This window comes from Triturus cristatus, chromosome 7 (genome assembly GCF_964204655.1).
Source record: "Triturus cristatus chromosome 7, aTriCri1.1, whole genome shotgun sequence".
NCBI classification, from domain to species: Eukaryota; Metazoa; Chordata; class Amphibia; order Caudata; family Salamandridae; genus Triturus; species Triturus cristatus.
Window position 1 is genome coordinate 1,484,174,057 of NC_140590.1, and position 24,437 is coordinate 1,484,198,493.

Here is a 24,437-nt window from a genome sequence, read left to right on the forward strand (position 1 = left end):
TGCGGTGCACTGAGTCAGTGGCACCTGGAATGCTGAGCAGGGGATCAGGCAGATGATGGCATCCATGACAGGTCTGAGCAACTCCGTTAGTCTGCCACTACCACTGTTTCGACTCTGGCAGATGGTGGATGGAGTTGGCCCTTGCGATGCTGGCATGTGCCTCCTGCGGTGATGTGACATCTGGCCCGGTCAGGACTCGATTTGATGTGTGAGCCCTGGTGGTCCGCAGTTGAAGCCGGAGGCAGCGGACAGCGCAGGGCCACATGCACATGGCATCGATGACCCCAGGACCACCGTCACAGAGGTCATCCAATATTAATTCAGACAGGGTCCCTGACAGGAGCGGCACAGAGATAGTGGCCCCGGATGCACAGCGGTTGGCACAGGCACACCGCGACAGGACGATGACTTGCGGTGCACTGAGATAGGGTCACGCGGACTGGGCGGGTCCTCATCGATGTCCGAGGTGAATGCGGCGCAGGGTTGCGGGGGACAGTGGAAGGTGTCCTCCAGGGCGTGATGCAGAGGTCTGATGTTATCCGGAAGCTACAAATGGAGGAGTGGAAAGCGACAGCCTTGTTGACCCCACCAATTCGATGACAGCCACATGAGGATGAAAACTACCCCCTAGTCCATAGACTCAGACTGCACCAGTGTACGACCAGAGAGTGTCCATGAATATCGGGGAAAAGACTTAGTGGCACCGGGGCTGGGAGGGGGTGCAGTCTGCGATGATGCCGGTACACTGATATGAACTCCGCCATTGCTAAATCAAGACTCTGTGACCTACTGAACCGCAGTGTAGGCCGGAGGCAGAGGTCAGCAGTGGCCCACAGCCACGTGTCGTTGGCTCGCGATGCACAGAGTTAGTGACACCAGGGCAGTTGTCGGTAGTGTTCGATCACCTCCGTAACGATGATCCTATTCCCTCCGGACTGCAACACGTCATCCTCTTACGCCGCTCCTTGCGTGCAATTATACGTATTCTGCCTTTGAATAATCGATGTTCAGTTCCAATTTTGTGACCTACTCGTGTGCAGCGTAGGCCGAGGGCAGTAGGCTGCGTAGGCCCACAGACATGTGTGGTTGTAATGCTATGCACAGACTTGGTGGCACCACATTGAAGGGAGTATAGTGACAGAAACTCTGCCTTAAATAATCAAGTTTTCAAGATAAAAACAGAAGGTACACTCGTTCTGAAGTCAATATACACAGATAAGAATCTGTTCCAAAATACTTCTTTTTATTCCAATTAATCATTATAAATTGGCACACAGCCAAAGCATTTCGTTCCCGATTTTTTGCCAGAGGGAACTCATTAGAGATGCAAAGCTGGGCGTTAGAATTCCCCACGCTAAATCAAGGTTTCACGCGTTAGCGTGACCTTGCTAATATAGCGATAAAATTATCGCCTCGTTGTAAATATGCCCCAATGTGTGCTTTCGGAATCACTAATAAATATTAGTGATTCTAAAAGCACACGCCGTGCTTCTGGACTTGCTGCATGCCTTTTGTTAACAGAGCGCGGCAGTTTGTGTGCCTTTTTGAAAGTTTTTGTTAAATGCCGCCCCATGTATTAGCATGTTGGGCGATGCAAATAACATGGGGGCATATTATCAAGACAGGCGATAAAATTATCGCCGCTTTAGCGGCAGAAAACTGCCGCCAAAATGGCGATAATGGGCTTGATAATATGCTCTATGGAATTCCAATTGAAGCCAATGTTAGATGTGAAGGACATCTAACCTGAGCTTCAATTGAAATTCCGTAGAGCATATTATCAAGCCCATTATCGCCGTTTTAGCGGCAGTTTTCTGCTGCTACAGCGGCGATAATATTATCGCCTGGCTTGATAATATGCCCCCAAATTAACAAAACTCAAGCAAGAAGCCTAAAAGCACGACGTGTGCTTTCAGAACCACTAATATATATTAGTGATTCTAAAAGCACACGTTGTGCTTCTGGACTTGCAGCATGCCTTTTGTTGATAGAGCGTTGAGGATTGTGTGCCTTTTTGAAATGTGAATAGGTATGACGGCACTGCAATTAACATTAATACTTTCAAAAAGGCACACAATCTTCCACGCTTTATTAACAAAAGCATAGCTGCCAAGGTTTCAGTTTGCTACGTGTGACATTTTCTTAATTGCAGTGGAATTATAAGTGCCATTTCAATGATTATGAGTGAGACTATCTCACGAGCAAAATCAAGTTATGAGTTAGTCGGACGGGCACAACTGTAGCATGCTAGAGCTATCTATAACATTTAAAAGCACATTTCAAAGCAGTCACCGAGGCACTACCTCCTGCACTCCATGTTGCTCTTTCCCTTATATGCTTCCCTGCTCCATGTTGCTTACCTCTCTGTGTGTTTCTCCATCTGCAAAACACTCCTGCTCTCTGTGTTGCTCTGTGTCCCTCTTGTTCTTTTCTCTGCAATCCCCAACTGCTCCATGCTTCTTTCTCCCTCCTGTATTTCTCATTCCTTTAAACTCTCCCACCCCGGTTCTCCTCTTGCTCACTTACTTGTGTGCGTTTCTTCCTCCTTTGGGAAAATAGCCCCATGCTCCTTGTTGCTCTCTCACAAAGAGGCTATCAGGCAATCTCTCATTCCAAAGACTGCCAGTTCCGCCAGGTGGTCCAGACTATAGGCAACTCAAACTGTCCCCAAACAAAGTGGAGCTCCACAGCTGAGTGTTGCCAGCAACAGCATTGCCAGAATTGAGCATACAGCTAAGCTGTTTTTAGGTACTGCACCCAGGAGGTGAGTAGGTTGTTTGGTCCTTCAATTCTAAATCACACAAAGTGCAGGGTTGGGGGAGGCCCCAGTGGACCGGGCCCCTTCACTCACTGAGCACCCTCATGCGGCAGGCCACCATGTCCCACACAGCAGAGGGATCCTTCTCCTGCAGTGCTACCTGTCACGTACTTGCCGCACGATGTCCACAGTGATGAATCGCTACCTGGGCAAAAACTACCCTTTTAGACAGCCACGAGTGTCCTCCAGGCCTGCAGCCAGGCCCGGCCGCCCACATGTCCAGAACAGAAAGAGATTAGGGTCTCAACAACGCCACTGCATAGCTGTCATCTTACTTTCTCTACAGCAACGCTTCCTTTGTTTGTAAATGTCACCCCAAAATTTGATTTAAGCAGCATTTCCTGCAATTCAACAGCAAGTACGTTCTCTGCGTGATTTAGTAAAAAGACGGAAGTATGCTGGTGGATAGATATGGCTGCCATTTGTTTATTTGATCCCCATTATGCCTACTGGTCTAGGAGTGTCAGTAGCAGAAGAATATCTGGATGATCAAAAGTATGTTGCATAATGAGGTCACAAAATGGCAGCTTGAATATAGCTCAGTTATCTACTGCAATAGTGCTCATGACGTGCACTTTGCAGCTAAAGTCCCAGCTTCTCCTTCACATTGCGCCGGTATGGTCAACGCGCTACAAATGCTTAAATAATGCATTTTAGTGCAGTGATGCGGACCACCACACTAAAATGCATTAGTCTAATGCCTGATGTGTGGTACTTGGCAGGGCTCAAAAAGGCATGCAAGATATGCAGCAGGAGATAAAAAGCATATAAGGAATGTTCTGTGGTTGGCAAAGAATGGGACACAACATTGTATTTTCACAGATTGCATAGTGGGGCAATCTTGAAAAACACTGACACCTCTCAGAAATGTAGCATTCACATTTGACAAGTGATAGTAAGGGAAACATTGTTACACAATTAAAAGAATATTAATGGAGAATATGCTTTTGAATACTGTATACTTTTTGTTTGTTTGTTGTATGTTGCAAACCTGCCTTAAGACCTTTAATGTGGTGCTGTATGTGTAGAAATGCACTGTCTTTTCACTTTGTTAAGCAAAAGTTTGGAGTGATATTTTCACCGATATTTGTCGCAGAGACCTTAAACTGCCACAAACAGAGAAAATAAATTACACGGAACATTGCCTCTCACACATCCATTCACTCATCGACACAGCAGCCCCTAAAAGGAGCCTGCAGTGGGCTGCAACTGATGGGCATTATGGCACCTCTCCTGCAAGAGCAGGGAGCCAGGCTAGAGCTTTGCTGCACAGCTGGGAGTGCAGCACACTCTAGGGGCTAGTTCCATGGCCGCATTTTCTGTGGCCTGTAGATGTATAAAAAAAATGCAAGTCCCTTTTGTGGTTATTTTAATGATTGTATTTTTGGCCTGAAATATGTCAAAAGAAAGTATCAGAGACATGTTTGATTTAAAAAAATATAACAAATATTTGTGTCTGACTATTTACTTTCAGATTTTTTACCCACAAAATGCAATCCTAAAGGATGTGTAAAAAGAAAGCATGCCAATCATGTTGTAATAATCAAGCTTTATTATACTTTTTTTTTACTAATTACTATTAACAAAAATTGCATTGTGTGAATAATTTACATATACGTTTACTTTAAATTATTGATCATTTTTGGAGAAAGATGATAGAACTGGTTTATATATATATTGAAATGCTCATCCCTTGATAAAGCCAATAGGTTGGATGCAGGGCCTGGTTACTGGTAGTATCCTTAGCCTGTATTTCAGAAGCTGTTCCTTGGTCTTTTTGTTGTAAGGATCATTTAAATAGCACTGTGGTTTTAGCCTAGTGTAAATGCTGAGTGTCATCCATTCATGTCTGCATTCTGTACAGGCTATTTTTGTCTTAAGCGCTTAAAGTAGCTGTGTGCTAGATTTGACTAATTCTTTTTAACTCCAGATGGCTTAGGCATGAGTACCAGTCATTAGTTAGACTGAGAACACACAGGGCCTGGTGCAGGTAGATCCGTGAAAGATAGCCAAACCTTTCATTTAGTTCAGACCAAAGATGATGGCCCAGGGAGGCCTCCGTTGCCAATTCTAGCTTGTGGCAGCAAGCATATAGGCTGCCTTCTGAGTCAGTGATTGTTTGGCAATACCAAACTACTGCCTGATCTGGGCTGAAGATGCATAAGATGGTAATTGGAAAACTGACCTATATACTTTAGATATTTATTATCCAGGATCGTGCTTTCTGGATCCCTAAGTCAAAGTTGGAAGGACTTTTGCTTGAGCCACCTGCAGGATCGGTGTAAGCATTGGAACTTTCAGTTTGTTGTAAAGAGACCTCAAAACAAAGGCCAAAGCATTGCCTTTCTTACTTATTTCTTCAAGTGGATCACCGTACCTCCCATTACCATTGAAGTAAACTCCAAGGTACTTGAAGAGTTTTACCAGTTCAATCTTTTCACTTCCCATGGACCAAGTGTGCTTCTGTGACCTTTTGCTGTGAACTACTAGTATTTTTGCTTTTTTCCTATGAATGGTCAGTCCATTCTTTACTGAGTAGACCAAGGTCACTCTGAAAAGGCGTTGCGGGCCAACCCTGGACATGCTAATGAGGACTAGGTCATCTGCATACACAAGATTTGAAAGCTGGATGCCCCCCCAACTTGGGTGGATGTGTATTGACTGCATTTAATATGGGAGTGAGATCTGATAAAAATAGCTTAAACAGTGTTTGAGCCAGGATGCATTCCTGCTTCAGGCCTTGTGTTTCTTTGATTGACCTGGATAAGTGGGACCCCTCCCTGAGTTTGATTCTAACTCATGTTCCTTATGCAGTAATTCCAGTGCTCATAGCAACCATTCCGGGATATTCAAGTTGACCAACTTCCCCCAGAGACTCCCTGTCAAACGCAGACTTATAATCAATAAAACCAAAGTAGATTCGGTGGTTATTTATTTTTGCCATCAGTGAGCAGGGAAAGTGGCACTCTATTTACTGAGGTCCCTGTAAGCTTAATAAAGACAGTTTGATATGGCTGTATAATGGTGTTATCATCTGCCCAGTGCAATAGCTCCTCCGATAAATCTCCTGCGAAATATTTTGCATCATTGTTTATTAAAGCCACCAGGAAGTAGTTTCTGGAGTCCCCTTTGTCCCGTCCGTTAAAGATTAGAGTGACGATTGAACCGTGCTATGACGGAGAGATGCAGTGGTGCTGCATGATGTTATTGAAAAGTGATGCTAGTTGAACTGCCCAGAATAGTGGATCGTCCTTATATATATGTCTGGCAGAATTCTGTTCGGTCCCTGGTGCTTCATCTCTGCGGCCCCTTGCAATTTACACGTGGACTGTATGGGTAGTAATTGATCACCAGGAAACATCTTGATCAATTTCTCTGTGTGTTGTTGAGGCAGTTATCACTGGCTCTAGATCTTCAGGGTAGATTTTAGTTTGCACCTCAGGGGTTAAAATGGCCAGACAAGTATTTGTACCAGGTTGTCTCCAGATTTAGAAGCAGCCACACTTGGGAGAAATATAGTGAGCCCATTTATGGTCCGCCACAAATTTGTGGAGTTGTTTTTCCTGATGTCATGAAGAAACCTTGCCCAGAAGGAGTTCCAACGCTCTATTTGAGTAGTCCATTTGGTCTGTTTTCTCGCATCCAAAGATTATGCAGAACTTTAGAGTACATTGGTGACTTTTTAAGAACTCTCCAGAGTTGGTTAACCATCCTTTTAGCACTTCTATTCCTAAAGTTCTTCCCCCAGCCCTGAAGAGAATCGTTGGTTTGCGCATAGCGCCTTCTTTTGGCTGAGACTAGCTTGACATGATGAATTACCAATCTTTCTGGTGAACCTTTCCCAGCTAGTCAGGGGATTTTCACCCTGTGTGTGTGTAGATAGCACTAATTGTTTAGCTCTGTGCACCAGTGTTGAGAGGGTGCCAGCAGTGCTTCTAATGAATTTTAGCATGATTGTATATCCTGTGATTTCCTGATCTGCTGCTTGTGCGTAGTCCTCTAAGCATATTTCCAAGGTTATATCTTGTACGCGATGATCACTTTCCAGCTTTTCCCTGAAGTGGTGACAACATGAAGCAAGGGAAGACTCACAAAGGTGTAGTCAATAAGAGATTAAGGGTGGGCGGAATTTGCGAAAGTGACTTTCGCAAATTATCGCGAAAATGTTACAAATCTCCGCAAATACGCGGAAATATCATGAAGATGCGGAAGTTTTTTCCCCGCCCGTTCGTGGTATTTTCTGCATGGTCGCGGCTCGCCAACTTACCCATGCGGTTGCTTGCGGGTGCGGCCATCTTGTTTTCACTCTTCTCGCGGTGCATGATCGCGAGAAGAGAGACGTGATCGCGCGACCATTGACATTACTGCGGGCGTGAACTGTCGCGAGACAGCGCAAATGGCTACCGACAATCCAACATCTTGTGGAGAACGCGACCGGATCGGGAAAACTTGTCGGCGAACGCGGGGATTCAGGTAAGGCGATCGCGCGCGCGCGAGAATGTATTATTTTACAGCGCGAGCAAGAAACAAATTATAGCTAAGCTGCGGAATGCGGAAATTTTGACGTTTTCGCGCTCTCCGCGGAACGCGAAAATGTCAAATTATCGCAATTTCCGTGAGTGGAACGGAAATTTAGCCCAGGCCTATAAGAGATGCCCCAGAAGTTAAGTGCAAGAGATCAGGCTGTTTATCAGGGGATATGCAGCTATTTAATGCTCTGTGTGCAAGGGGCCCCAAGTTCCTTGTAGAATCTGACCATTTTGTCTTATTTGTGGCACTGAGGAGATTCTTGATAAGGTATCATCAAAAGAGTGTCTTGTTCCTCTATGACCTCATTTGTTGGAAGAGAGCTCTTTAGTCACATGTTGAAGTTGCCTGATATGATTAGATCATTACTGCAGCTCTCTACAGAGGCGTAGCTAGAGCTTGTGGTGCCCGGGGCCATCCCTCAGATTGCCGCCCCTGGGAGGGGGGGTTGCTGGGGAAAAAGGACGGCAAGCACTTGAAAGAGGACAGAGAGACATGTAGTATCGCCGCTAATAGTTACCTCAATCATGCAAGTTACATGCACATACATGACACGGTCCAAGCCTACACAGTTGAATACACCGGTGACTGGCAGTGACTGGCAGTACAAAAGAGAACACACAGACTGCATGATCTATCTGGGGACTCAGAAAAACCGCATGTGACATCCATCTGAGAGCTGCGTGAACAATTACCTGGTATCCCCTCAGCACAATGCAAACATGCACATACATGACACTGTTCCGGGATCCATCATCTACAGCTGACATTAAATGACCATTCATCATGGTCCACCCATTAAAGCAGTGCACTTTGTGATCTGCATGGTACATGTTCTTTGCAGCAGGCACATTAACCCTCTGTGCTACCTTTCCAGGAGTCAACCCTTTCACTAGACAAAACTGGGATCTCTCTCTAGGAAGAACATTAATCACTGAAGTTATCATGATCTTTTTATTGTTTCTGAAAATTGCTGGAGGCCAGGAAGGAGACAGCAAGTTTTTTTTAAACCATAATATACTTGCAAACACTACGCACCCACCCAAAATAGGTACCCGGTGCGGTCACACCGTTCGCACCGCCCTAACCTGCTCAAGGTTCATGTGACCTCAGTGACGAGTCACAGGGACTGGATCACTGTTGCTCTAGGGTGTGCTGCTTCATAGGCCTGCCTGCAAGACTGGAGATGAACTTCAGTATGGATTGTGGTGGACAGGCCTTCAAGGTTAACTAACAATTGACACCACTAGGCTACACCTGCTTGTGCTAAGACATCAAGTCTTCTAAGGTCTAGTGGGGCCTTCTAAGGTCTAGCATGGGAATATGCTCCCTCAGTAGAGTGGTCTGGTGGACTGGTCATGAAGGCAGAACCTAGTTCCCCAGTTGCAAATTTGACAGCTCTGGCCATAGTGCCAAACCCTCTCCCCCACTGAACACCATAGTGCCCCACTGAGAGAAACTCGCACTGCCTTCAGCTACAACCTAATTCTGCCCGCTATAAACACTTGGATGTGGCTCAATTCAAATCATGCACTTGATAAGCGTAATATACTGCCTAAAAAAAAAAAGTAAAAGCAAACACTCATAGGGAATGCAAGATTAAGTAAAGCATGTGAAATGGAAGCAGAAACAACATGGTTACCTTAACGATCTCTCACTCACTATTCAGAAATCAGCCAGTGGTTTTACTTGAAAAGTTAAGGACATGACTAAAGGGCCCTGAAGGGAACCGTTTCAAAGTCCATTGCTTATATCCTTACAAAACGTAAGCAGTATGGTTTAAAAAGACCACATCCATAAACACAGAGCCATGGTACACATTTTGTTTTCCAATCCACCCATCAACCAGGTATTGCAGTCCCTCCAGGAATGATACACTTTCCCACCTGGGGACAACAATGCTGTTCAAAGAAAGACTAGAAAACAAAAATAGGCTTCACTGGTAAACTCTGTAAAGTGAGACTGATGTATTTGGATGTGAATAAAAGCAATCTGGCCACTTTGCAACTGTCTTGCTTTATTTAGCTATGTATTTATTTTCCATATTTAAAACCTATTTCTCTCCATCCCGCTGCACTTTGGAATAGAAAAATGTAAGAAAAAGGGCATTTCCCGCAAGAGTGTTTTTCTTTTTTGGATCCATTTCACAGGAAGCAACTAAATGAAAGAAGGAAAGAGAGGTTGTGAACCGTTTCTTCAAGTCACGGTTTTCAGTAAGTGAGGAGCAAGACAGAAAGAGAGGGAATAATAGGAAGAGAGGGGGGGGACAGCTGCCAGCACAAAAAAAGAAGAGGACATTTCCCGAGTCCTATTCCTTCTCTGCCCGTGCCCGAACGTTCACGAAAGCAAGCCGAGCCTTATCTGAATAACTTTGTCCGCCCCCAAAATAGTGCCGCCTGGGGCGGACCGCCCCTACCGCCCCCCCCCCCCCTAGCTACGCCACTGGCTCTCTATCCTTTGCCGCAAAATTACATCTATCAGCTTATCGGTTATCTCTGTCCTAGATCTTACACTAAGGTGAATGTAAATGTGCACCACTGTGAGATTCTTAACCAACCCATTTGAAGTTTTAAGGGCCATGTCAACTACTTGCAGGCCAGCCTCATTGCTTTCCTGCTCCAGGCATGCATTTGTGCTGGTGGAGGACAAGTATATTTTGAGTCCACCCTTACCGTGCCTGTGCTTATGATTTTTAATTGTTGGGCAAAGTAATTAACTTACTCCTCCAGGAGAGCTGACTCCTGTGACTTGGTCTCTTGCAGTAGCACTATTTGAAATGAGCAAAGATATTGGAAAATTTCAGGGTCTTTGAGGTTGTTAGCCAGGCCATTGACGTCCCAGGATCATACCCTAAGGGCCTTGTCTGTGAAGTGGGTTGGATAGGATCTTTGTCATTGAAGCAGTCTGGTTGAGTTCAGAGCCCCCAACAGCCAGTCCCCTTCAGCTGCTACTTCGGAGCCTGAGGCAGACTTTCTGGAGAAGCTTCCAGCTTTTTATGATGACAGACCTGGAAATTTGCTTAAGGCATTTCTTAAAACAGAGTAGACGGGCCTGGGTCAGGTCCGAGTTGATCCGTCATTCCTCAAGTCCTCTAGGACATGCGGATACCCTGAGTTTCTTAGCCGATTGATTGTAATCCCGCAGTGTCTGAAGGTCCCAGCGTTTTTTTAAGACCTTCTGTTCTAACTCTGTGGAACCTCAAATTACTCTGGCCATCTCATTACATTGTCCAGGACCAGGGTCAATGAATTCTATTGAGACTATTTCTTGAGATGTAACTTCGGCGAGTGTTTCCATTGATCAAATAAGCTAGAGGATGTTGCTCCTATTTAGAATATCAAACGATCCACAGGATTTGTATCCCGGACAGAGTAACAAACAGGCTGATTCCTGTGGCTGTCAAAACTCATCCTGAGAGCCGGCACTGGTTGAATCAGTAGATTAGCCATGCCAATCCAGGGGATAGGAGTTGCGGTGTCTCTTGTAGGAAAGGGGGCATGACCCAAACTGGTGTGGGGCATTTGAGGGTTGGCAGGGTCAGCCTCAGTCCGGTGGCACGTGACTATGGTCTCCTCCTTATTGCGGCATACAGCCTTAAAGGTGGGGTGATGCTCCTTAGCGATGTTTGTTTGTATTGTGACCGGCCCACTCAGGCATTCTGTCTGGAGAGGGATGGCATGAGAAGCCAAGTTGTTTGCTGTGAATGAGTCTGAAGTGTCCAGTAGGGCTACTTCCTGGGCAGTTCATACCACTGTCGTATGATTGATTTTCATTGCTGGCTTCCTGCATTGTGCCTGTTACCTCATGGCCCTCCCCCTTTGTTCTTAAAGTTTTACATGTTTTTTTATGGAGGTTGTGTGGGGGTCAAGAACTTAGAACTTAATGAACAATAGACCTTGTAACTTGATGTTCAGCCCAGTATTTATCTCTATAAAAAATGTAATATTTTTAATCTTTTAGCAGAACTAATTACTTGAGCGATTATTTCGAGTACACCATTACCGGATGCATTATTCATTAATCCGATAAAAAACGAAGGGCCATATTATCCAGAATGGCGATAACATTATCGCCGTTTTAGCATCAGGAAACTGCCTCTAAAGCGTCGATAAGGGGCTTGATAATATGCCCTAGAGAATTCCAATAGAAGCCTAAGTTCTGGTGTGAAGGACCACAAACCTGGGCTTCTATTGGAATTCTCTAGGGCATATTATCAAGCCCCTTATCGCCGCTTTAGCGGCAGTTTCGTGCCGCTAAAACGGCGATAATGTTATCGCCGTTCTTGATAATATGGCCCTAATTGTTTTGTGTATAACAAGTGCGATAAGTATTGTCTCTCACATGTTGTTTTGGTGATAACATGCATATTTTGGTGAATACTTCACCAAAATCCGCATGTGCCCATAAATATTGGAAATTATCCCCACCACTAAATATCTGCAGCTTTGACCTGCCAGTATTGATCACAAAAAAGTATTTTTCCAACATTCAGTGACCACACATATTGGAAATAATCATCCTGCTTGTAATGAGGGCCTATACAATGTAATTAGTACATTACACAGGTTTGGCATAAGTTGTGCAGTAAATGCAAAGTTCTACATCCCCCCTTCCTGCATGATAACTGGGCTCCCTCCAATCAGGTACTTACTATTACCTTGCGCCCAGTACTATGGGATTAGACTTTAGTGCAGATTCGAAAAAACCTTCTCACACATGAATGCATCAACACAATTCAAACTCATTATTGGCTTTCTGGCCTAAATTCTAATTCATGGATGATTTCACTCTTGTGCCTCAGTCTTTTTCTTTGCCAGGTGCAGCTAAGTCCTGTGATTCTACCTTGAGTGATCAGCAGCATTCTGGTATCAACTCCTTTGGTGCAAGTTACCGCTGCAGCTATCATGTGCATGGTGATATTCATGGGTCAGGGAAGTGGCTTCCATTGGTGATGCCAATCCTTGGCAGAGGTAGCCTTCTGGGGTGGACTGCAGTCTGTCACTCAGTTTACTTAGGTTGCAGTCTCCAGGCGAGTCTTCTCTTGGCTTTGAGGGCAAGTTCAACTTCCAGGCCATGAGGGGCTTCTAATTGATGGTGATTTGAACTCCTTCTTCTCATCAATGGCAGCACACCCCGACTGGGCCACCTGAATGCTGCAGGACATCACAGTCTTACCTGTTACAATGCAGTCTCCCTCTTAGTGCTCCACATGCCAGAAACACACTGGGCCTCTCTTCCTGAGCAGTCTTTCCTCCCGCAGGGCTAGGCATGCTCTTTCCCTCGCTCAACAGGGAAGGAAGGCTTCTAGGTTTTTCAGGCAGACCCTCAGTCTTTTCTCCTCAAAGTGTTAACATCAAATGATGCCCCCACAAATCTGGGATATCTGACAGGCACCAGTCCTGTTTACACAGCAGCTCTTTGAGTTCTCTTCGGTACTAGTACCAAACAAGTAAGGCCAGAGCCAACTCAAAAGCCCACACTCTAGCAAACAGATCCTTTTCAATTGCTTCCCAGTTCTGTTCCATAGGAAGCAATGTGCAGCTATTAAAGGGCACTGAAAACTCTCTATCAGCGTCATCAAGTTGAGTCAGTCTCACTCCAACGAGTTTATCTGAGGTGTCAATCACAACAATGTCACCCAGGATTTTGCGATTTTCAAAGAAATTGCAAAATTGCCACTTTTGTAAAAATACCAGTTTTTACAAAAGTGCCTGCAAAATGTGTTTACCAAAAAAAACAAGGTGTTCACCCTCTCTTTACAGGCTATGTGCTGCAGCTGAGCCAGTAAAGGGAGAGTAAGCAACAGGCCAGCAGGCAGCAGAGGTGTTACATTCCTCTGTCACCTGCCTTTAAAATGCACGCCCCCTCTTGCGCAATTAGCCAGCAGTCTGCCTAACATGTTTTTGTGCCCCTTGCAGACTCTGCAGGCTGTTGAAAGTCTCTCTTGCCCCCACTGCACTCCTCTGCCTCAACCCCCTCTTGTCTCCTATTAACCCCTAACCTACCCCATGTTGCCTCATTTTTTAGGTCATGCCTGACCCAGCGCATGCGCTAGTCTGGCGAGACTTATTGAGAGGGCTCCAAAAAGTGCCACCAGGCCAGCCTAGAGCTACAGTGCATGTGCGCGGGCGCGCACGTTGCGCTTTACCGCGATTACTTTCACTTTCACTGCCGCTTTGGTGTTTGATCGCGATCACTTTCGCTTTGCATAGCCAATAGGTCTCGCTTTTGGGACCTTATAAGTATTTAGTTATGCAACTGTTGCATGTCTAAACACTTATAAGGTCCCAAAGGCGAGACCTATTGGCTATGCCAACGCTTGTTTAAAATATACTCTCAGCCTTCTAGTCTGCCCCGCCCCTGCTGCTCTGCACACACAAGTTGTCTGACGCCAAAAATAAGCGTTGTCATATTGTATTCTACTCTCTTTGGCATCAGACACCCTCTGGTTCAAGGGGCTGTGCTGCTGGTGACTGTGCAATGTTACAGACTGTGACGCAGAACAGTCTCTACCATTGTCATAGCATAGGCCTTCGATGTTTTTGTGGCAGGCCCATTTTTTGCACTTTGCAAAAATACTGTGAATTTTGAAATTGTGGGCCGCAAATTTTGCTTTCTCTTGTCGGAACCTTTGTCATCCAAAGCTGGAAAATCCTGGGAGGGAGGGGGAGGGTCCGCACAATGGATGGCTGACCATAGTCAAGTACTTTCCACACATGCACATTGCATAGTGCTGCCTTCATATTCTCAAATGTCACCTGGCAGTCAGCAGTGCAGATTAACTTCTCAGGCCCTTGTTACAAGTGGCCAGTTTTTTCCCCCCAGAGTTCTATATAGCTCGAACTTGACCCGCATCGGGTATCAGAGCGCTTTACATAGCACCAGTTGCATTACATGAGGATACATTCATTTTTGTTAGGCACAGGGAGATTAAGTGATTTGCCCAGAATCACAGGATGTTCAGTACCTCTTAATTTCAGTAGGGCCAGTGAGGCTGGTGACACCAGATACAGCACATGTACCCTTTATCTATGAAATGTGTCAACTCTGGAGCTAGTGAAAAAAGATTGGAATATTCATCATTGCACCTCTCTACCTACGTTTTGCTGTTCAGAAGTCTGCTCAGGTGCATAGTATCCCATCCACACAACCATCCTTCACATCACTGTGCAGTGGGTCAGGAAGTGGTTCACCATCTTTCTCAACCTCTTCTCTCGAAAAAAGTTCTCACATGTTAATTCATCACCTCAGTTCAATGCCTTAAGAAGTGGTTTCACTTGTGTTCCCCAGTCTCTCATATACCCAGGAGCAGCTGAGCCCTGCAGTTACCTGTTGGTAATTGGTGGCTATCCTTGTACTGAGGCAGGCACAGGTGACACCTCCACCCCCATGGAGAGGTCTTCTTCTCTTCAGGTTACAGGTTCTGATGGAGCCGGTAACTGCTTTTACTGGCTCCACCGGATTTAAGAGGTCGCTCATAGTGAAGGCCTCAGTGTGGTATTGTCCACAATGAGTCCTGTGATACAATTCCAACATTATCAGGGAACTCCGATTTTTTTCTATCTCAGTCATTTGTTGGTGGTAATTAGGTTATCTCCCCTCAAAAATGATCAAGATTGATTGAGGGGAGATAGGTTTAGGTGAAGTGAAAATTAATTAATACAATGAAAATGTCTAAATCAGCAGGCAACGACAGGTGATATAGTGCGAGAATAAAAGGGAATACTGAATGGTGGGAAACAATTTTGAGGCCTAGCTGTAAAGTAGTATTAGCTCCTAGAGCTATGGGCCCCATATATCATTACTGGAAATAGCGATTGCCTAATTACGATTTTCTGTGAATCACAATTAGGTAATCGCTATTTCTAATGTATGAAACTCCATGAGTTTCAGTTAGTGATTACTAGTGGGTCGCAAATCGACCTATCACATGAATATTAATGAGGTAGGTTGCAATTTGTGACCCATTCGTTATTGCTAAAATCACAGGGATGCTGGCCTACTGGGGTCAGCAGACCACCATGTCGTGATTGCCTTTAAATACACCAATGATTTTTCAGGTTTCACCTGCACAGCACTTCAGCTATATTAAAAGGGTGCTCTTATCAGTTCGCGGTGGTGAATTACTGTGTCCATCAGCTGTTGTGTGGAACTTTTTAAAAAACTTTTCCTGGCTGCACTCATGGAAACAGCTGTGTTATATTCCTGACAACACTGCCATCTACTGGCTATGTTTTTGAATATAAAAAAATGGCCTTGTATACATTTTCAGTTAAGGTTTTATGTTGTTTCGGTACTGACCCAAGTCAACTTGGATATCAAGTCAAATATCTTTGTTTTTAGGTTTTGCCTGCACAAACAGCCTATTATTAATCACATAGGTGAAACCTAATGCATTTACCAATGCTTGTTTTAATGTAGCCCATTTTCCTTAAAGCAAAACAGCTTACATTTGAAAAGATAAATGAAAGTTTTTCTATGAATTTTTTAAGAGCAGGCAGTGATTCTTGGGACCACTGCCTGCTCTGAAAAAAACGTTTTTGCCACAATTGCCAAAGGGGACCATTTACAAATGGGTAACCACCAACTTGAAGTAGGTGGTAAAACGCAAATGTTTTGCAACTGCATTTCGTCACAAAACATTCTTACATACCTCTGCAATTCGGTATTAGGAAGGGACGTCCTAAACACACCTCTTCCTAATACTGAATCGGTATGTATTCGCAATTCCAAACTTCGATTCGGTAACATGTTACCGAATCGCAAATTGGAATACATACATACCAAAATGCATATTACCGGTCAAAAATGGCCTGATTCTGTGAATTGGGCCATTTATGACTGGTAAAATGCATGATACATATGGCCTAATGACTGTAACCTGGAAAGTGGCACTTTGTGTACTGATGTTTGAAATCAGAGGTAATGATAACCCCTCCAATTGTAGGCTTTTGACCATGTTTAGCCCTGCCAACAAAATGCCAGCTCAAGATGTATACCATTGTTTTATAGATTGGGTCAATACATCACAAGTATTGCTCTGTCCTTAGACAGGTTTTAGGGAAGAGTATTCCACCACTCACAATTGTTTGGTAATAGCACCCCTGCCTTATAATGCCTTAATGAAAGATTCAGCCCTTTAGTTGGCTGTTTTCTTGACTTTAAGTCTGCTTTTAATTTAGTTTAGAGAGTGATGTTGTGGAACAAGATTGCTATAATTGAACCTTGGCTCTTGGATGCAATCCAAACCCTGTATTCGAGAACCATTGTTTCAACGTTAGCAAAGGAAAGCAATCATTTTTGCTCTATAGATGAGGGCTTTTAATCATGATTTATGTAAAGTTATCAATTTTTCCCTCAACTTAGAACACATTCTAGCACAGATATTTACAATGCGGTCACTTAATTCTTATACCACACACTCTAGTTGTATTAGCGTCGCCCGGCTTGTTTGAACAATAACCATCATAGTAATAACAGGGACGGCTTTAGGGCAGGGCGAATGGTGCAGCCGCACTAGGCGCCGACCTGGGAAGGGGGCGCTAATCTAATGGTGGGGATGTTGAGTTTAGCAGTGTTCCTTGTGCGTCCAGTTTTGAAGCAGCATTAAAAATGTCAAGCTAACCCTTGTGGTTATTGTTGCTGTTAGAGAGAGATCAGAGGTTTGTCTACGGGCAGTTTTGACTCACCATAAAGTACCGCAGAGGGCTTGCCTGCTGCAAAGAACGCGTACCATGCAGATCACAGACCTGTGTTTTATGTGGATAGCTATGTGGATTACTGCTTTTGCCACAGAGATCTTTTTGTTACAGTAGTTCATAGAATACAACCCTAATATAAAACAGAGAATGTTACAAACTGTCTTCAAAGAGTTGCATGCAAACTGCATAAAATAGGTTAGAACGCTCAGTTTTTTCCCCGTCTTTTATTATCTATTCCTAGTGTTTATTTGGGTAGATGTAGATTCTTATTAGTAAAGTCAGCCTTTACCAGTGCCTTAAAACAAAGGAAATGCATTTGGGAGAGGGTCTATGGCGAGATGAGGGGCACTTTTGCATGGTGGTCATGAGCGAATCTGAGGTGGTGGTCCTGGGGGGGGGGACTGCCAAAAATGATTGTCGCACTGCACTAAAGCTGGCCCTGAGTAATGATATGATTATTAATGTCAACGAAATTAAATGTACAGCTGTGGCCCGTGCAGGTAAGAGCGCTGAGGTGGGGGTGAGTCGACAGATGACGAGGGAAAATAACATAAAAAAAAAAAGAAAACCACTTACCTTACACTCACTGCATCGTCAATTTGGCGATGCAGCGAGCGCAAGGTAAGTAGGTTTCTTTTTTTTCATTTTATTTTCCCTCGTTGTCTGTTAACTCCCTCACACCTCAGGCCCCGCCTGATGACTCTTACCTGAACGGGTTGTGTCTGCAGATGTATGTTATGTCCCTGGAGTAAAAACGTTTGCTGACTGGTGGATAAGAAGTCCATACGTGTATTAGATTTGGCAAGTTGGAAATGTCACTACGAGAATTTAGGGCTGACAACCCTATTATTCAACTACTGCGGCATTTACTATATCATATGGGGTTTATCAGTTTGCCTGATTACGTTAGCTTCTAATGCTAAGATTACACACACACATTTGTATGAGGGACATCAGTTTGGTAGGATGAATGCACAGACTGACCTGATTCACTAAAATAGATCATCAAAATACCTGTGGTGTATTACTGAGAAAGGCAGGTGGCATCTAAGCAAGTTCCCATTCACCCTGTGAGGACATCTGTGTAGTTTAGATTTAAGCACAAGGGGAAAAGAGCCCGCTGTGCAAATAGACATTTGTGTCTTTCTTTTTTTCTACTGAGAGGTAAACATTTTTCCCCATGGACAAACACCTACCCCTACACACTACAACATATGTGATTGATCTATTCCCCTTCTCATTCAGGAAGGGGCATTATTACACAGCTCTTGTCTGGAATAAATCTCTGCTCATTTCCAGTGTGTGAAGGGCCCTGATTGCAGTTTGTGAATGCCCACAGACTTGCATATGTGTCCAGAAAAAGTAACAGAGTTTATTCTGGGAACCCAAAGAAGCCACTGAAAACATGTTCAAAGCAGCCCTGCTCTCCTACTCTTTACCCACTTATTTTCTCTTTCCTCTGAAGTCCCCCTGTGCCTGCACTAATTTCCTCTGGAAGCTGGAGAAATTAACAGAGATGCCAACAAAGGCCCTGTGCCCTAAAAACCAGACACCAAAGGCTCCAGCTCACTGGGGACGTGCCAGAAAGACTGTCAGGGCATAACAACTATGGCTTGTTACACCACCCCTTTAATGGGATGTATATCTGCCAATTTCTCCTCCCTAGTGTGGGAGAAGTCATCAGTAGTTATTCCATTTACACCTGCAAATGAGTATCTGGTAGGTGTAAATGAATGTATGTGCAACCGTAAGCAGTGGCGGAGGGAACTCCCCACTTAAGCAGCTTAAGCGGGGGCTGCTTAAGGGCCCCAGCAGCTAGTGAATTGGGTCCAATTAAAACATCAATTAGTTGTTTCTGGGCTTCTTCTGTCTGCAGGCTAGCAGAAAAAGGGGCTTAGGGACTCATTACGATGTCGGGAAGGAACTTTCCGCCCCACTCCACCTCAGAATTGGAACCGACTGACTTGCGGTCGGCGGATTTCCCTGATTGATTACGATGCGACCGAACACTGTTCGGTCGGATTCCCATTGACTTCTATGGGAGCCCATGTTCTGCCTGACAACACAGGCTCCCATGGGGAAATGAGGGGTGTGCGGAAATCCCTGCACCCTGTCGCAGGCAGCCCATGGTGCCAGCCGCACAGTGCAGGATTGTACAGGGTGGTTCCTTAGGTACCCCTTTGGCCCCCAACCGAAGGCCACAGGATGAAGGGGGCCCTGCCAGGGGCTCCAAAAGTCAGTTTCCGACAGCCTTTTTGTATCAGACAGGCCGACTCTGAAAGGCTGTTGGAAACCGGCATTGTAATTGCTAGGTTGGAAATTATGTCCATAGAGCTGTACGATGAGGTTCCAACCAACACAAATTCTCCGAGAGCTGGTCTGAACCAATTCGAGAAGATTTACAATCCGACTGCAAAGATTGTAATTGTTCAGGCGGATTTTAAACTGACCAAGTCCAACTGTCGGCAGGAGGCTTTCCGCCCCGACATCGTAATGAGGCCTTTAATTACAATTTGCGCAGGCGGGACGTCACTTTTTCCCATATTAACAGTGGTGCACCAGTGGTGCAAGGGGTAAATATTTCACAAGTAATTACTTTTAGTCAATACCACGAGAGAGGAGTGTGGAAAGTGGACTCACACAGAGGAAATAAATACAGAAAGAGAAGTTATGAAAATAGAGAAAACAGACATATAAAATAACAGGAGAAAGGAAACAATCGAAATATTAGGATGGGAGACAAAATAAGGGGGGGGGTTGAAACAGGAAAGAAATAATGGGAGGAGAAAGGAAGGATGGAAGGAAAGAAACATGAAAAACATAAGAATGAAAATGTGAAAAGAAGGATGGATGGGTAGAAGGGTGAAGGAAATGGGAAACAATGAATGGATGGAATAGTGAAAGAATGGATGGAAAATGAAAGAATCAATATATTAAAGGGTGCATGAATGGAAGGACGAAGAGTGAACAGATGGGGAAAAGTGGAAGGATGGATGGGTGGTAGGATGGTTGGTTTAATACATGGATGTAATGATTGATGGATAGGTGAAAGACTGAGTATATAAATGAAAGGGCGAAAGGATGGATGGATGGAAAGGTGAAGAGATTTACGGATGCATTATTAATGAGGTAGTGAAGGGAAAAGGATGGATAAATAGATGGAAGGGGGTGAAAGGGTGAAGGGATCTTCCCTAAGGATGGCCATGTTTGCGCGTCTTTCGTGCTTGCTGTGTGATTATATGCTTTGTGCAAGTGGGTGGAATTTAAATTTTCTGTCTACTGCCTTGACCGTAAACATACTTTTATTATGTGAAAACCACTTCAGACTGGGACTTCAAGGAGTAAATGTGATGGTGTGGCAACATTTGTTAGTTTGATTATAAGTAACAAATTCTGCACCTGTTGGTTCATTGCTGAGCTTCTTTTCTCCCAAAGATGTTGAGAGTGTTGAGGATATAATAATTGAAAGATGGATCCTACAAATCTGAAGTAATAAACGATATTGCAAAGAGGATCAATTAGTAAATGGAATTTTAAGAAGAAAGTAATGCAGGTATTGACTTCCTGCGGTCAGATTATCAAAAGGGTTCATGGAACACAATGGGCATGTGCATCTACAATTTGCGCCCTTGAGGCACTTTGGAATTACAGAAGGGGCAACAGAATTTTGTGCGGCCCCACCTATAATACAGATCGCACATGTTACATTATAAATAATTAAAAAAAATATATGTTTTTTATTATCAGAGCAGGTGTGTTTGTTTTTCATTTAACCAACTCAAACTGAATGTAGCATAATAAAGTTTATCAGACCGACGAAATAGCCACTGTCAAGACAGGTCAATGGAGTATTCTCTTAACAGCTACTTCCTCGAGGTGCGGCAAGCCACGTCATTTCCTGGCATCAAAAGGAGGATTTCCCATCCCTCGTCTTTCCACCATTCACTCAGCAGCTACTTAAGCTCTCTCGAGCATTACCCTAAAAGATATGACTTTTTCTTGACTTCCTCCTTGTTTGTGTGTTTCCCATTTTGCACTTTGGGAAGGTAAAGTCTTTACTAAATTGCTTTATTTGCTTATTTAGGGTCTGGGGGGCATATTATCAAGAACGGCGTTAAAATGATCACCGCTTTAGCGACAGAAAATAGAAGCCCATGTTGACACCAGAACATGGGCTTCTATTGGAATTCTCAAGGGCATATTATCAAGCCCATTATCGCCGCTTTATCGGCAGTTTTCTGCCGCTAAAGCGGCGATAATTTTAACGCCATTTCTTGATAATATGCCCCTAAGTTGTTTTTTTCAGTAAATGAAGTGACACTGTGAAAGGTGGAAATTATGTACAATATTTTTTCATAATGTAAGGGCCCTAAGTGCAAACTCATTTGATGGTCTGCTATAATGACTGAATTTAAAATCTATACATCCTAAGTGTCAAACAACATACACTGCCAGGAGTCTGCAACTTTTTTATGATATTAATACACACCCATACCACCATTATGTTGCGTGCCTCGCCTACGGTTAATAGAGCTTGTGCAAGAACCCATTGAACTAGAGCCAAAGGAGATTTCGAAATAGAAAGATAGAAGTTTCAGCTTCATCAGTTTCGCAATGTTTCAGCATTTTCAAAGACTAAAGACTTCCTCCATGCTCTCTCTGTGATTTACGCCAGCACTTCTTGCGTGTTTATACTCTGGACCCTTCCTGCAGCCTTGGCATTAGAACTTTGACTGCTCCAGGAAAAAATACTTTAGCTCTATGTTTCTCTGATAAACAGTAGTGCCAAGATAAAGCACTTCAGAGTCTTTGATATATGCATGAACCTTTCTATCCCAACCTGTGTTCTGAGTGTATCCTTGGGAGTGCAAGTAACTCTAACCTGTTTGTTCCTAGTCTATCCTTGGGAATGCAGGTAATTCCAACCTGCTTCTGTGCTATGTTGTCTGCTCCTCATGCACTACCCCAGAAAAATTCATGATATGGCCTGTATTAGCTGCGTGCTTAACCTCTTCAGTGCCCATGACGAGATAGTCTCGTCATGAGCACGGTTGCGCTGTGCCCATGACGAGACTATCTCGTCATGAACCCCACCCACTAGTGCACCGCCCGGCACAGGAGGGGGAAAGGGCATGGCACTGAAGGGGTTAAAGAAATGGAACCGTGCAACAACATACCCAAATTCGACTTGAACAAACTGGAAACAAACTGATGTATAACTAGTTTTCCTGCTTACATAACCTGCTGTGCCACATGGAACTGCATTTGAAGCACAGCCAATTCGTACCATTTCTTTTAATCAACTTGCTGCATTCATCTTTACACGCAGAACTATCTGGACGTCACGTGGCCTGTCTGTACACTCGCGTTGCTTCTGTTCCCATCATATTCAGCACATATAAAAACGGAAGACATAATCACAACAAAGTTTTAATTTTTACAAATTTTACATAACATAGAGGAATTGTATGGGGGAAGCATACAATTCTGGGTAGAAAGAAGGGTATATTTGGTTGAATTAATTCCTTTGAAGGAATTCCATCTGCAGGCTAGAGAAGCAGAATGTCTCTAGTCGAAGATAACAAGGCGGGATAAACAAATTTCAAGCAGGGAACAATGACTCACCAAAAGTGAAGCACTCACAGCAGAAAACATTGATACTCAGTACAAAAAAACACGAAAGGCCACTATTAAGAAATGTTATTGAACTGAACGCCAGTACTCTGAGGTCAGAAACGTGCCCAGTTGAAAGAATTATACCCAAATAAAGGGGTCTTGGCATAAACGGATGAAACACTTAGGAAGGATGGACCCTACAGATATCACCAGTTTGCTCCTCGGTTCTCCTTGCACTAACCCGGTAAGGAGATGATGGACGCAACGCTGAAACAGTTCAGACACTCAGTCGCTGTCACAGATCTGGGTTGAATCCATCATCGTTCATTAGCTCACTTCACCACCTCAGTTCAGACCCAACAATATGCAAATCGGTCTTGACCCTGTGCCTTATGGGAACAGTCCAGCCTGCCACGCCAAAGTAAGGGGGCTCTAAAGGACCTGTTGTTTGCTCTAGTTTTCCGGTCTTCCTGCTAACACCAGGCAGCAATAAAGAGGCAAGAGTTGGATAAGTTTTGAAAACCCTGGGATGTCATTGGGAGCCAAGTCAGTTTTTTTTATCGAGCGAACAGTGCTTTACATGAGCACCAGCTTACATTACACTCTTTTTTTAGGCAAGGGAACATTAAGTCATTAAGCCAGAATCAGGAAACATTGAGCCAAGAACAGATCTTGATCCTGGCTCCCCAGTTCCAAAGTGGGCTACAGCTGGGAAGCAGCCGATCCTAGAAAGGCTAACTTTGTAACTCTGGTACGTAAAGCTGGGATACAACCCCACTCACCTCCCATGTCTTCCTTCTGTCTTGCGCCGGTGCTTGCTGCTTTGGGAGGGGAGTAGATGTGAGATGGTGCACTGTAGTGGAGATCATTGATTTAAATAACCCGAAGCAGGGGCCTCTCCTTGCTGTCAGAAGATTGATGGTGTTGATGAGCTGGGCGTGTCACTGAATGGATGGGTGCCCGTTACCTGCTGGCACACACTACAGTAAACAGAAATATGCTTAGTGTTTGACTTGCTTTTCCCATGCAGACTTCTGAATCCTATTTGTCGAAGACTATGAAAGGGCAGTGGTTCTAGGCTCAAGCTCATTCAGAAGCAGAGACAACACGAGAGCTAGATCTGAGGTTTCAAAGGGTGCTGAACCACCCCCAAACTCACAGTGTTTCGGGGCAGTTGATGCAGGGACATAGGGGCAAATTTACGAGCCCTTTACGACACTTTTGCCCCGCTGTTACGTCACTTTTTGTGACGCAGCGGTGGCATAAACAATGCCCCACGTTGCGAACGTGACGCATCTAGGGAGATGCGTCACCTTGTGAGGCCCTGTGCCTCTTTAGGCCTGTGTCAGGTCTAATGTGTGCAGGGTGGGCGTTCCCACACGGGAAAGCCTCGTAGAAGTGTTGCAGTGAAATCTACAAGATTTCACTGAGCCACTTCTAGGACACCACTACGTCAAATACCTATGCCTGCTTTGAGTTGGTATAAGGAGTGACGCAGTGTATTAGGAATAGGCCTCCCCATGCACTGCTGGAGTTGCATCGCGCTTACGACACAACTCCAGCAATGCTTGACATTTGCGCCGACAGATGCATATTGTAAATAGGGCACATCCATGGTGGCGCAAGGGTTTCACACGCAGGCGCAGAGAAACTGACACATCTATACAGATGTGTAAGTTTCTTGTAAAGAAGCCCCTTAGTTTGCAGATTACTTTATGATATCTACACCCCACAATAAACAAGCATTGGTAAAGCAAGTAAGTCTTGGTTATTGT

General features: G+C 44.4%; 1 protein-coding gene across 1 annotated transcript in view; it reads right to left on the reverse strand.

The window, feature by feature from the left end:
* Positions 1-23,543, reverse strand: part of LOC146812225 (protein-glutamine gamma-glutamyltransferase E-like) — a 261,472-nt gene extending 237,929 nt beyond the window's left edge. The window contains exon 1 of the mRNA XM_085619255.1: positions 23,445-23,543. Within this exon, the coding sequence (XP_085475381.1) occupies positions 23,445-23,451 (7 nt within the window). The 5' untranslated portion in view covers positions 23,452-23,543. The remainder of the gene's footprint in view (positions 1-23,444) is intronic.
* Between the last annotated feature and the right edge of the window lie 894 nt (positions 23,544-24,437).